General features: G+C 36.1%; 1 protein-coding gene across 1 annotated transcript in view; it reads left to right on the top strand.

The window, feature by feature from the left end:
* The first annotated feature begins 415 nt into the window (after positions 1-415).
* LOC130228341 (globoside alpha-1,3-N-acetylgalactosaminyltransferase 1-like) overlaps positions 416-15,256 on the top strand; it is a 28,119-nt gene continuing 13,278 nt past the window's right edge. Inside the window, exon 1 of the mRNA XM_056456780.1 lies at positions 416-537. Within this exon, the coding sequence (XP_056312755.1) occupies positions 416-537 (122 nt within the window). The remainder of the gene's footprint in view (positions 538-15,256) is intronic.

Raw genomic sequence — 15,256 nt, 5'->3', positions numbered from 1 at the left:
CGCATATAAGGAGTTTGGGCTTTTAAAAATATATGCTATTTTCATAGTCTGAGCTTAGCCTTGAATTAGCTCGTCATCCGGCCGGCTATTTATAGCCCACTGATAGCCTAAACTGATTCACTGTAGTATTTGGCCATGCAGCGCGTGCATCACGCACGCATTATCAGTAAGTGTTAAGGTGTAATTTCGTGACATGTTCTATTTGTAGCCATAATTTAGCTTTGAATTAGATGGGCTTTACCCACCTCGCAAAATTGACATAAATGAATTGTAGACTTACTCTTTTTATTTTTAAGTAAAAATGAATATGGCATAATATATCTTATTTATAATATATTACATTTATCTTACGGTAAAACAAGCCAGATCTAATCAGTTAAGAGAAATCAATGCAGTTCCGTACTCCACACGATAGATGGCGGTATTGCACATTTGTCGAGTCGGCTCGGCTGAAACGGACCAACAAATCAAGAGGAAGAAGCTGTTGTGGTTTGAATTTTGTAGCGCTAAGGATTGCGAGCGCGAGTGCCCTACAAGGTAAGTGTAATCTGCTTTAATATCATGTTGTTTGGCAATGTTTTTTTATTAAATGTGCGAGTTTTAATATAGTATTACGCTAATATCAATTGATAGGCACTCTTTATTTCAAAAATCTTAGACAAACATAAAAACAGTGTGAGGGAGTGTTACAACGTTTTAAACACGCAAAATTAAACACTTATTAAGCAAAGTTCGGTGATTAAGAGCATTTATTGTGTACATTTCGAGTCGTCTTAATTAAATTTCCCCATGAAGTCAATGGAAAAAGTCTGTTATGAGATGAAACTTATGCAGTTCTGGCTCCTAAATCATGTTTGCTTGTGATTTCATAATAAGAGACTTTTAAACAAGTTAATTCAATAATTTTTTTATTGATTTATGTTTTATAAATAAACTATATATATATATATTCATATATATATATATATATATATATATATATATATATATATATATATATATAGAGTAACTGTATTTTGACTTGTCACAGTAAAATCTAGTATAAAGTAAGCTGATTACTATGAGATAAGTTATTGTTGTTATTATTATTATTATAATGCTTCTCTAATATTTGTAATTATTTGTTTTTCCCCACAGATATTTGAGTGTAGCTGTGTAAAATGAGCAGTCTAGCAGGTATGAGTTGCTTAAACACTTTAGACTAAAACATTATGACCACATTTGCTGGTTTCCCTGTTCATATGCAGATTGCCCATGTACATTCACAAGCTGGATGAAGCTTTCGAGTCACATCAAACACACAGAATGAATATTAAACAATATTTATGTATTAACCATATAACTGCTGTTGACATAAAGAAACATTGAATATAACACATTGATACTAAATAGTTAAAATAAGTGAATGAATAATTGAATTTAAATGTGTAAATAAGTAATCAGCTTTAAGCTGTAAACCTGTGGATAATTATTTTTATGTTAATAGATCTTTCTTCTAGTTTTAATGCGTAACCATCAAGCGTAATGGTGTCCTAAAGACCTACCGCATTTGAAGAGTCTGTGCATCTACCTCAATGAAGACTTTTAAAGGAATATGTGATAAGTGTGTCAACCCACCCTCCTTTCATAAATGTATTTGTAAAACTCACAGTCACAGGACTGAGTTTAGAACACATCTCAGTATTTTCTCTCCTTTTTCTGCAGGACTGAAAGTGGCTGAATCTCAATGCACACACAACAGTGGAGATCTTTATTATTTGGGCTGAGGATGCTGGTCCTGGGGACAGACCTACAGATGTTGGTGTAGAGGTTTTGCAGAACCTGCTGAGTGTCACATATAGATTGGATGGACTTTTTGGGTTCATGTACACTTAAAGGTTTTTTTAACCAGAAATGAAAACGTTTAATTATCCGTGTCGTACCAAACATTGATTTGTCTTCGAAGTACAAATTAAGATACTTCAGGTGAAATCTGAGAGCTCTCTCATTCTCTATAGACAGCAATGGTCTCAACTTGTTTAAAGTCCAGATAAAAACCTAAAACATCCTCAAAACAGACCACATGCTTTCAGTTGTTCAATCAGAATATTTTTAAGATACAAGAATAATTTTGAGTGCATCTAAAGCAAAAATAACAGCCTTTGAGTTTCTTTATTCTGTTGAACAAGATATTTTGAAGAAGGTTGAATAACTGTAACCATTGGTGTATAACCTGTACTTGCATGGTATGTTTTTTACAGGTTTTCAGCTTTTTTCAAAATATCTTCTTCTGTGTTCAACAGGAAAAAAATCTTAGTTTTTATCTTATTTGTTTTGTCATAACTTTGACATTTTTATATATATTTATTTTGTATTGTTTAATGTTTTTAATATTGTTAATGTTGCTTTTATTAATAAAAGCTTTGTTTAATCAGTTTGAATGGATTGCATTTTTGAGAACCTGTTGATCAAAAATGTTGATGTGTATGTGTATTTTTGTTGTTTATGAAATGTATAAACATAATCACTCATTAGCTGAAATTTTGATGACTTGTTTATGCTTGGGCTGTACTTAGACGTCTATTGGATTTTCACTGACAGCCTAAATTTAACCATTATTTATCCTAGACCAAAATTCACCGGCTATTAGATGTATACATGTAGCCGTTGAAAAGGCGTCTAAATCACGTCTAGTCTAATCTTGGGCTATGGTTAGACGTCTATTAGGTTTTCACTGACAGCCCAAATTTAGCTGTGATTTAGCCTAGACGTCTAGGCTATGTTTAGACATTTAATAGACGTCTTTTAGACCAAAAAATGCTTGCTGGGCTGCAGGGGCGTCGCTAGACCCAATTCACTGGGGCACGTGCCCCAGTAAAAATCTCCAGTGCCCCAGTAAATGCATTGAGATATGATTTACTTCATATGCAAGTGTATTTATTAAGAGTGGTAATTCCGAAATAAAGACGTTATTCTCTAAGTGCAACCGAACCAACACTGGTGAAAGCAATGTGTTTAATCAAAAAGCAAACTGACGCATCTCCGCGTGTGCGCAAAGAACACGCGCGCCTCTCGCACGCGCTGCTCTCTTCTGAGAGTCCCGGTAGTAAACATGCGCGCCAAAAAATACGGCTACCTGCTGTGGGTTTACTGTGGGACAGTGTGGGCAGGACAATCCCACAGAAAAACATGTGGGCCCTATATAGGTCAGCCCAAGCAGGGCCCAATGGATTTTCCCTTTGTGGCCCCAACCTATATTTTGTGGGTAAATTTAAATTAAATTTACGTTTAGCTTGTATATGAAAATTAGAATAAATAATTCGCATTTTGGTCTAAATAGTGTGAAAGACAGAAAACTGCCTTGCTGCTTAGAGAGCATCATCCAGAAATCATAGTTTTAGAATCTTGATTTATCATGATATGAAATATCATGTGTGGAGAGTGGGTGAGATGGTTTGTTTACAGGGTTGTTATGGTAACGGTGAACCGCAAGAGTGTCATTACCAGAGAGCCTCGATTTTGAACAACAACGCAGCCGCCTCATCATCAAAGAGCTTAGAATGACCAACTCTATGCTCTGTCATCATTTAGGTGGGTACATCCTATCACAATATCGATGAAATGTTAAGATAACATGTTACTCAAGTGTGCTAACAAGTTTAGTCAGGTAACCTGAAGTTAAAGAGTTAGTTAGTAGCGAAGATTGTAATCTGATTGCTGACATTGTATCAAAACGGCAAAACGGGCCGGTTGTGTTATGATAACTGCAAAGTTAACTAAAGGGCTCCACCACGCTGAAATCCTCTGTATATGTTACAATTTTGTATTAAAGTTGTTAAAACGGTATTAATATCAATTTCGTTTGTATAAATGCACTTTTGGTCAAAGACGAGGGTTACACTTAACGACTGTAACAGAATTGTTTACGTTTGGATTACACAGAGCTATCCCAGAGATGCAGAGCAGATGTACGATACTGCGCTGACACTCCACTGGCCCAGCAACAGCTGGAAGGGCTCTGACCAGATAAAAATGTCTTTGGGAACATACTGATCTGCAAAGCATTTAAAGGTAGAGCATGTAATTTTTCTATATTATAACCCTCTGTAACAAGAGTGAAAAACGAAATCTGAAGGAAAAATTACTAGGCATGTACAGTAATGGCCCGTTTCCACTGAGTGGTACGGTACGGTTCGGTTTGGTGCGCTTTTATGGCCGTTTCCACTGTCAAAAAGCGTACCGAACCGAACCATACCGTACCACTTTTTCGGCACCCTTTCGAAAGGGTAACAAACACGTGAAAGGGTACCAAAAGGCGGAGCCACACGCGCAGCTGAACGCTATTGGTTTACAGAGATATGTCATTTGCTTATGCAACAAGCCAGAATGAAAACAAAAAACCCGCCATGTTTGAAATACACAGCGAGAGATTATAGCGGAATTATAAATACATATAATAACGAGCCATGGTCGATCTGGGCATGTGTGACGTAGGTTTGTAATTGGTCTATAAGTTGTATTTGTAGAATTAATTTTTTTCTCATTTTGCTTATTTTGTGAATATACTTGGTTTTGTCAATTACTTTACATTTATGTGTGGATCATAATGTATTTATTTGGAATTTAATAAACAAAATAAACAAATAAATAAATATGTCTGATATTTATTCAGTTTATAGCATTGTCTCATCTGATCTTGGTTGTGTGTAACATTTAAGAAAGAAAAAAAAACAATTGCTTTCTCACTTCACACTCTTACTTCCATTCTTCACAGTACTTCTCCTTTTTTGTCTTCTCTTGTCACTCTGAACTAATCTAGCTAAGACCTCACTGAAGACTTTATTCTTTTATTCTTTGTACTTGATTCTTTTTGGTTTATTCTATTGATAATGCGCTAGATGATTGGATTGACACTGATAATTAAATATTAATATTGCAGCTTCAAGTTAAGATTTTCATTTAATATTTATTTGTATTTGTAAACTTTTAGTACATTTAAAAATAAATAAATAAAACAAATCCTCATATTTAGCCATCAGACATAGCCTAGACCTATTTTGCATCAGATATCCAGTCCCAAAAGTGTAATAGCCTAAGTTGGAAAATGAAACTTCAAAACATTTTTTTTCTTTTACTGTTGGCTGGGATCTCATTAACTGGGTATGTATTTACACTTTTTTGAATTTTGTTGGTTTTGTAGCTTGGTTCATGGTAGCTTTAGATTTCAATTCTATAAAAGTAAATGGAGGTGATCATTATTTATCACAAATCAGGTTATTGTGCAAAGTTTATGGATTAGAAAGAATGCGATTAATAGAGGATTTACATCAGTTTATAATGAAAACATATCGCATGCTAAGGAATGCTCCAACAAAATATAAGGTTGGGTCATTCTACAGAAATGTGCACGTTTGTTTGGGAAAAAATGTGTAAAAACCTAATTTTTTAACATTTAAATTTACACCACGTAGTCAATCGAAATGTTCGACTTTAAGAAAACACGATAAGTGACAGATTATAATGTTTCCCAAGTGATCTAAATCAAACCAAGGAGATTTTCACAGTATTTCCTATAAAACACAAATAATTATTCTGGAGTCATAATAAGTTTTAATTATTATAAATTTTACTATATTACTTATAGTTTATTTCTTGAATAAAAGCAGTTTTAAATTTTTTTAAAAACTATTTTAAGTTAGTGTTATTAGCCTCATTTAAGAAATATGTACTGTGTATTTTTTGATTGTCTACACTACAAACCCGTTATACAATAACTTGACTAACTATTCCAACTTTCCTAGTTAACATAACCTAGTTAAGTCTTTAAATTGCACTTTAATCTGAATCAAAGACTGTAAAATACTTAAAGGGACTTTGTATACAACTGTCTCGCTAAATAACTAGTAAAATATTATGTGACTGACTGTCACCATGGGAAAGATAAAAAAGTAGGTATTAGAAATTAGTTAGTTAAACTATTATGTTTAAAAACGTGTTGTAATACATCATGTGTTGAAGACTGCTGCTTTATGTCACGACTGAAATTAAAAACAAATGAAGGCAAAACTAAATGAGTTGAATATTACTTTTACATGAGCGTGACTGAAAACTAAACTGGATCAATGTGTTTCATCTGTTTTCCAGTACTTGCCGACTGTTTGTAAGTTCAAGACTGCATTTCCTAACTTTAAGCTATACACTTAATTTCTGATTGATAATAACCTCTGCACAGCCGAGGACTAAAAGTTTTGAAATCGTTACTGAAAACAGAAGTCTAATATAATCAACAGTGGACATTTTGATAGTGTTTCACAACACAAATATGACAGAAGGTGAATCTTTATATTAACTGTGTCAATTTGGCGTTAACTTCTGACGAATGCGGGGAACAGAAGTGCGCACTGCGAAGCACCGCCACTGACAGAGAGGGCGAGAGCGCACGCCACCGAGAGCGCGCGCCACCGATGGCTGATTTCGCTCCTCCGTGGCGTTTTGACACATGGGGGGCCAGAGGGACAAAATATAAGGTTGGGTCATTCTACAGAAATGTGCACGTTTGTTTGGGAAAAAATGTGTAAAAACCTAATTTTTTAACATTTAAATTTAAACCACGTAGTCAATCGAAATGTTCGACTTTAAGAAAACACGATAAGTGACAGATTAATTATATTTTTATGATATTTGTACACTTATTTAAAGTGTAAAACTTATACTTTTTTGTTAATATTAAAGTTTTTTTACAAGATGCATTTTACAAGATGTTGGTATATTAAGGTATATAAACACATGCTGACAATCATACACTCACTAAATTAAAATGACGAATCATTTTATATTCTGTTGCTTTACAATTGCTTTACAATAAAGGAGTCACACCAGTGATGCACCTAAAAGCTTTACATAAAATCAAGAGATAAATATATCAAATTTCTGAAAACTGAAAAATGACAGTGGAATTACAATGTTACAATGGGTTGTTGACACGCACCCCCTTCCCAGGCCCCCCTCTAGGACCGCCACTGTAGTGGAATAGTGGCTGTATTTTCAATAAGAAACTGATTTATAGTGACTGTTATATTTATTTATACTGTAAAATATTGTTGAAGGTACACAGCTGGAGAGCCACGTATTTTTGGTCAAAGAGCCACATGTGACTCGCGAACCATAAAGGTTTCATACCACTATATTAGGCAATTTCTTAACCAATTAAGTTTAAAGGTACAGTTAATATAAAAAAAAATCTATAATCTCTGAGCCACGTTCTACTCTTTTAGCTGATATTACATCCTTTTTTAATTTGTAAGGTTTATTTTTCCATATAAAATCTAAGAAGTATTTATTAATATTTTTTGAAATTTCAGTACTAACATGCATGGAAAGAGCAGGATAAACAAATCTAGATAGACCCTCAGCTTTGGATAGTATAACACTGTCAAAAATAGTAAGATCCCTTTGCAGCCAATTATTTGAAATACATTTAGCTTTCTGAATTTTTGACACAAAATTAAATTGTTCACAAGCAGTTTTATTTTTAGAAATATGGATTCCAAGATATTTCACAGAATTTTTAACACGAATATTTTCAATGGACAAGTCTATAGAATTACAGAGGTGTGAACCTACACTGGTCTCGGTTCAGTTACGGTTATCAAGCCATCGATTCGGTTCAATTCGAAATCTCTGCGCTACACAGTGCATTGACGATGCTTTCCATACACAGTTTTATATTTTCTTCACAGCACAGCAATTCTTGTATTAAAATGTATAAATATATTTATATTTATACACTATTTGTAATACAATTTTGTCCTTTAATATAGATATATGAACTGTATCAAGTACATGCACAAAACAACATGAGCATTTTTAGTAAAAAAACAAATATAAATATCCCGCTTGCTTTCTGAGCCTTGTCTAGTGAGTTTTTTCTTACACCCCTATGATTGGTCAACAAAAAGGGCTGCAATTGGCTCTAATGCTCTGGCACTGTTCACTGATGACTGACACTGACAAACGACAGCGGCGATGACAGCTGATCCATGATAGACACGGTGGAGAAAACTCACTCTGCAGACACGCGCTCGTGTCTGGATCCAGAAGTATAGTTGTAACAGCCGAGAGGAGCAATAATATCCAACTGCAGCCCCGCAGACCCACACACGTTTCAGGCACACACAATCCAGCGCACGCAATCTAGGCAAACCATATATGGTGGTTATGATGGATGTTAATGTTATTAGCGTTTTCTCGGACATCGTCATCAATATATTTATATATATATATATATATATATATATATTGTTAATAAATGTTGTATACAATAGACAATAGTGTATACTATTTCACAAATATGGTGATCATGACGGGCGAATGGGGAACATTGTTTCCGATCGCCATTCAATATAATAGGCCTTGCTGTAACATTTTTCTGATATATATAAATGATGTAAATTAGACAGGTTTAATTTATTTAATGGATTCATTATAATGAAGGAAATTATAGCAAGTTAATATTTATAGGCTGTAATGTATCTTTATATGTAATACCAAAAAAATGTATGCCAGCAGGTCAAATGGGAGTGAGAGAGAAATGGAGTTTACTTTTATTTTCTCAATCGCAGTGAAATAGGGGCTTCTGCTGTAAGTGTCAGTGAAAGACTGTCCAGCAAACACACGTGCAGTGAAGTTGTGCACAGTTTCTGTGCTTTTAAGTTGTTGTAGTGTAGTAAATACTCGAGCTCGCCTCCCTCGCCATAGTAAGCTACGGCAACATAGTGCAAATGAGATAAATGACGTCAGTACATAATAACTGGTTATGATTATTATTGAACCGATAACGAGTTGTCTGTGTCTGCATCGCAGTGCACCAAATAAACAATTAATTTTGACTCCCCTAGAATTATGTATGAATAAGATTTCGCATTTGTGAATATTTAGCTTTAGACCAGAAGATTTAGTGAAATTTAGTTTGGAAATAAGTTCTAGGCCTGTTTTAATTAGATTTTTATCTTTCAGAAAAAGTGCAGTATCATCTGCCAAATGTGAAAGTTTGATTTCTCTGTCAAATATTTTTAATCCCTTAATATTTTGATTATTTCAAATTTAAACAAAGTAGCTCAGCAACTGATAAGAACAAAAAAGGTGGAGATTGAACAGCTTTGGTTTTTCGTAGTTTAAAATGATATAACTATTAATATCTTTAAACAACATTTCTATAAATTATGCAAATTTTGCGGAGTTTGCTTGATTTGGTGAAAATTCTACGATTGCAAAATCCTGGAGGGACTGTTAAGAGAAGTGGTTCCCAACCTTTTTTTGCTTGAGATCTACTTTATTAAAATATTGTAAGGCCCCCCTCCACATTTAATGATAATATATATTTATATATATATATATATATATATATATATATATATATATATATATATATATATATATATATATATATATATATATATAATTTTATATAACCTCGTTTGTTTCCCATATCAAACTTGCAAAGTTTGAACTTAAGAAAAGGGTGCAAGACTGAAATTTGTGCAATTAATATAAAGGAAAAAGCCCCAATCAGATCTCCATTTTCAGATGTCTCAGCTTTTCTCCCATCCACATTGACACGAAGCAGCAGCATTTTCAAACAAAACGGCCTCTTCAGCATTTTCAAAATGCTTCGTTTTCAGGGCTCGAAAACTCCAGAGTAGTGTGGATGGAAGGCGAAACCATAGCAAAACTCATGCGTTTCATAACTAAAACGTATTAAGGTAAATGGGGCCTGAGTTTGACACCCCTAATTTAGCGTGCTTTCACACCTAGAAGAAGTGTTAGATGTAAGTGTTTAACTCAGCAGTATGTCTAGGTGTGAAAGCAACCTAAAAATGCCTTGAGCATGCGTCAGAATGGTTTATATGCATCTGGTTTATATGCACTAAGGGCTGCTTGTAAGTTCCTAATTTTTGGAGGTCTTCTACAATAGGTATATACATCTGAGATCTATATATATCTGAGGTCTAAGATCACAAATTTTCTCATAATGTCCATTTCAAATCAACTAACTTCTCAATGATGTTCAAACAAAACATTTGATTCATTTAAAGTTTTAATCTTTCTAAGCCCCTATTTTCCAATTGTTGATATTGTTGATCGTTCAGATGGTCAGTTTGTTACTGCTCACTAAAACGAAATGCTCCTCATCATATCTGGGGTGCTTTTCCTAAACAACAATGTAAATTACTGCAAATCTACCATAATACTATGCATTGTTGAAAAAACTAACTACAGTAACTAACTACTGTAGCTGTTTCTTGAACTGTGTAGCAGACATGGAATGTCATTTAAACCATATTGATTAAAAAAATTATCATAGTTGATTTTATAGATAGTGAAGTAATACCTTTTCTACTTAACAAGTTTTAAGAAAATAATAAAAATAAAGATAAAAACAACCATAGAATCAAATGACTTAGGCTATGTTCACACTGCCAGGCTTAGTGGTCAAATCTATTTTTTCTCACATCAGATTTTTTTGAATGGCTGTTCACACTGCTCTTATAAATGTAGCCAATATCAGATTTGCAGTGTGAACAGATCCTGACGCGCATGGGCACTGATACGGACAGAAAGAAATGTCTAAATAGCACAAAATGTGTATACTGTATGAAGTAAGCATGTTGTCAGATAATGCTTAAGAATATTACTCTTTTCACAGACAACCGTGGTGTATTTGATGAACTTTAAAGAGTTGTTCTGCTACTACTGTGTATTTCGCCATTTGAGACCTAAAATAAGACTGTGATTAAAAACACTGATCATTTGTGATTTATGACAACCGTGGTGCGTGGCGCTCTGAGCAGCGGGGTAGTGAATTCATAAAGGGTTAATGAGCAGCCGTAGACTGAACTGTGAAGGCGGAATTGGTTTATTTCTGTTTGCAGAGTAAAGCTGCGGTCACGCCAGAGTTTGTGTGTGCGAAATTCTCTAATTCTGTTGTGTGGCGCTGGGAAAAGGGGCAGGATTAAACAAGATGATTAGACGTTTAAAAAAGCGAGCGACTGCTCCATGTTTTAAAGGGCACCTAGGTTAGCCCTTTTTCCATATTTAATATAAGTCTTTTGTGTCCCCAGAATGTGTCTGTAAAGTTTGAGCTCAAAACAACCATCAGAGTATTTGTTATAGCTGTCTGAAGTGTCTGTATTATAACCGGTAAAACTTGGTTGCTGTTTTTTTGTGCTGGGCCTTTAAGGCTAGTCCTCCCCGCCCACCGTTCCCACGTGCCTGTCAGCAACATGCCTCAGTCGCCGCCCTTGGCTGCCTCAGGAAGCAGATCTCACGCCGCATTTGTGAGAAATACTACAGTAAAAACTTTATCAATCAGTATTTGATGCAGTTTTTTTAGTTGCAACCATGAGTCACACACAAAGTCGTTACAAAGTTCACGCGCACACACAGTGAGGACACGCGCAGACACACACACACACAGAGAGAGAGGAGTGAGAGCGAGCGTTTAGCTTCAAACTCTGTTTGACAGGATACAGGTTAATCTCCACTGCTGTATGGATATCTGTTATGTTAATGTACAAAATAAACCTGATTTAACGTCCACAAACTGGGATTGAAGCGTCTTCTTTTATAATTGTTCTGACACGCGGCTGTGCTGATGAAGTAAAGCTGAAGTAAAATCGCTGTACTTCATTACACACATGCTCTGTTTTAAAACATTTTAAACTTGTAAAACTCACTCTTGATCACGTTTGATGATGATTGATGATCCTAACGAACTAAACACAACTTTTATTCCCGGTTGCTTTGTGCACGTCTAGTCTTGTTGATATGATTATACACATGACTACTGGGACATGTTAATACGCGCAGCTGTCAATCAATTCGGTGGGCGGGGGGACCGCACTCTTACTTCAAGTTGCAGTCGATCTGAAAACCGCTCCAATTGGTCCACCGTTTATGTTGTTAAATTTGAAAAAGAAGGACTGGGTGAGTTTATATCACCCCAATATGATTTAAAAGTAGATTTTTCACCATAAGTGCCCTTTAAATTTCTGTCCAGAGAGGTTTCCTCCTATAGATTTCCATTCATAGGCACGCGAATGCGTCAGACCTGAAACCGCAGGGTCATGCTTTAAGTTTCATGCAGAATTGTAAGTAAGAGTTCAATTTCTAGGCTTCAATGATTAATATAGTTTTTTCATTTATTTTTTTAATGGCTCAGTGGTGTTAGCACTGTCGCCTCAAAGGACGAACATTGCTGGTCCAATCCCCTGCTGGACGGAATTTCTGAGTTTGCAAGTTTTTGTTTATTTAGATCCCCATTAGCCACTACCAGTGCAGAGGCTATTCTTCCTAGGGTCCAACAAATAAAATGACACATTTACATTAAATCATCATCAAAACCAAAAAATAAAAAGGATAATTTACACTAAACCATAACAACAGACACCCTATGGAAGCCTGTTCCCGCCACTAAATGATAAAAAAATTAATAAAAAAAAAAGTTTAGGCCACTAAATGATAAAAAAATAAAATAAAAAATGAAATAAAAAGTTAAGGCCACTAAATAAAAAAAAATATTTAAAAAAAGTTTAGGCTAAAATAAAAAAAATTCTGAGTTATAAATTCGCAATTCTGAGTTATGAAGTCAGAATTCTGAGTTATAAAGTCAGAATTCTGAGTTATAAAGTCAGAATTCTGAGTTATAAAGTTGCAATTCTGAATTATAAAGTTGCAATTCTGAGTTAGAGAATTGAGTTCTGAGTTCAGAATTGCAAGTTAGAAATGAGTTTCCTGTCTGACTGGCCATAAATGGAGTTTTAAAGACGGATCCACATTAGCTCATAATCACAACATAAAGCCTATATCTGACTTTGTAATGTTTATCACGCTTTCAAAAAGGAAATATATAGTTTATCTAGGCTGTCTATTTATTCGTATGGATTTGTTCTTTGTTAATTATTACCATTTGGTCTAAATAGCAGTTATAAAGCATTAAACAGAGTGCCTGAAACAAGCTATAGGTTGTGTGATTTCTCCAAAAGTCTAAAATTGGGATTTCTATATTATTCATCCATTATATGTGTAACAATTATATGATATACATTTTGTCGCAGCTGTTATTTGTTTCATATTGCAAGAGTGCCTTCGTGTGGTGTACTTGGGAGCTGCAGACATATCGTACATAGACATTATAAGGGCTAAAACTAAAAGGGTTGTATTAGTTTATATTTTAGTTCAGTAAAAGTGTCAACCAAATACTGTGTATTCCTGGCCTTTATTGGTAAACTGGGCTGCGAATCCATACCACATCACAAGCAGAGAACCTAAAGAAAGAGTCTTTAACACTTCATTTATGGCTAATCGCCATAACAGGAAACTCCTTTAAAACTCGCAATTCCGACTTAATAACTCGCAATTCTGACTTTATAACTCAGAATTCTGACTTAATAACTCGCAATTCTGACTTTATAACTCAGAATTCTGACTTAATAACTCAGAATTGCGACTTATTTTTTTCCAATTAATTTTTTTTTATTATTCAGTAGCAGGAACGAGCTTCCATAGACACCATACCACAATCAAACAAAGACAACTTTTATATTAAACCATAATTATAGAACCAATACAATAAAACATATAATTTGAAATTTGTTTACAACATCAAAAGTATCAATTAACTAAATACTGTTCTGTTAAAGGTGCAATAGGTGATCTGCCTAAATGCTAACCAGTTGTCATAATATGATCATGTCATTCGCCAGTTGGAAACTTTATAGTACTTTAAAATACAACTCTGAACGAAAAACTGTATTATTGTTAGGGAAGCAGACGGACAAACAAGGTGAGTAAGTAAATAAAGATGTTTATTCCAACATTGGAGCACAAAAGGATAACATTGGGGAAGTGAATGGAGATCGGGTGAGCTGATGATTCTTCTATGTGGTAGGTTGGATGACAGACACTGAGGAAGACCGAATGCACACACCAGAGGGCTTGCGGGGAAGACAGACTGACGATACACACAACTCTGACAGGACACCGGAAACACTGGACAGACTGGAAGAAAACAGAGATCAGTTAAGTTCAGACGATGATATATAGTGATAGTGACTACCAGGAGGTACTCACTATGAGTCCGCTTCGTGGGAACGAGACCAGACAATGAGTGAGGTGAGGTGTGTGCTTTTATAGTGAGTTTGAGTGATTGGGTGCAGCTGTGCATGATTAGAACTCAGGTGAGGATGCTCGTTGCGTGATACTGGTGGAAGAGCCTGCCCAATCCGTGACATTACCCCCCTTCCCAGGGCCTGCTCCTGAGGGCCTAAACCTCCGACGTCGTGGTGGTCTACCTCTTCCACGAGGTGCTGGGAACTCTGGGTGATTGGAGTGGAACTCTTCCATAAGTGCGGGATCTAATATATCGGATCTGGGGACCCAAGACCTTTCCTCTGGACCATACCCCTCCCAGTCGACGAGGTATTCTAGATGACCACCACGACGCCGGGACCGTAGGATGTCCTTGACTTGGTAGATGGACCCTTCTTCCAACATCAGTGGGGGAGGGGGTTCCTCTTCATGGCCAGGCTCTGTGGAGGGAATCGGAGGATCGTGAAAGGGTTTGAGAAGGGACACGTGGAATGTGGGGTGGATTCTGTATTGTGGTGGTAACTGTAACTTAAATGTGACTGGGTTGACCTGTTCCAGGATGATGAAGGGACCAACAAATCTGGGACTTAGTTTTCGGGAGGGCAATCGCAAGCGGATATCTCTGGTGGATAGCCAGACTTTCTGCCCCGGAGTATAGATGAGACCTGGAATCCTCCTTTTATCGGGCACCTCCTTTGCTCTGCGTACTGCCCTCTGGAGATGGTGATTAGCATCGTCCCAGACCCCCTCGCTCTCCCGGAACCAGTAATCCACTGCAGGGACATCAGATGGTTCGCCATCCCAGGGAAAGAGTGGAGGTTGGAATCCTAGGATGCACTGGAATGGCGTAAGTCCGGTGGTAGGTTGCCGCAGGGAATTCTGGGCGTATTCCGCCCAGCCCAGAAACTGGCTCCAGGAGTTTTGCTGACCGTGACAGAAGGTCCTGAGGAACCGCCCCACTTCCTGAATTTTCCTCTCTGTCTGGCCGTTGGTCTGTGGGTGATAGCCAGACGAGAGGCTTATGGTCACACCTAGGAGTCTGAAGAAGGCTTTCCATAGTCTGGAGATGAACTGGGGTCCTCGGTCCGAGACTATATTTTCTGGTAACCCAAAATTTCGAAAGACATGG

The sequence above is a fragment of the Danio aesculapii genome, chromosome 5 (assembly GCF_903798145.1).
Source record: "Danio aesculapii chromosome 5, fDanAes4.1, whole genome shotgun sequence".
NCBI classification, from domain to species: Eukaryota; Metazoa; Chordata; class Actinopteri; order Cypriniformes; family Danionidae; genus Danio; species Danio aesculapii.
Note: the sequence above shows the minus strand (reverse complement) of the source record. Positions and strands in the feature narration are given on the sequence as shown.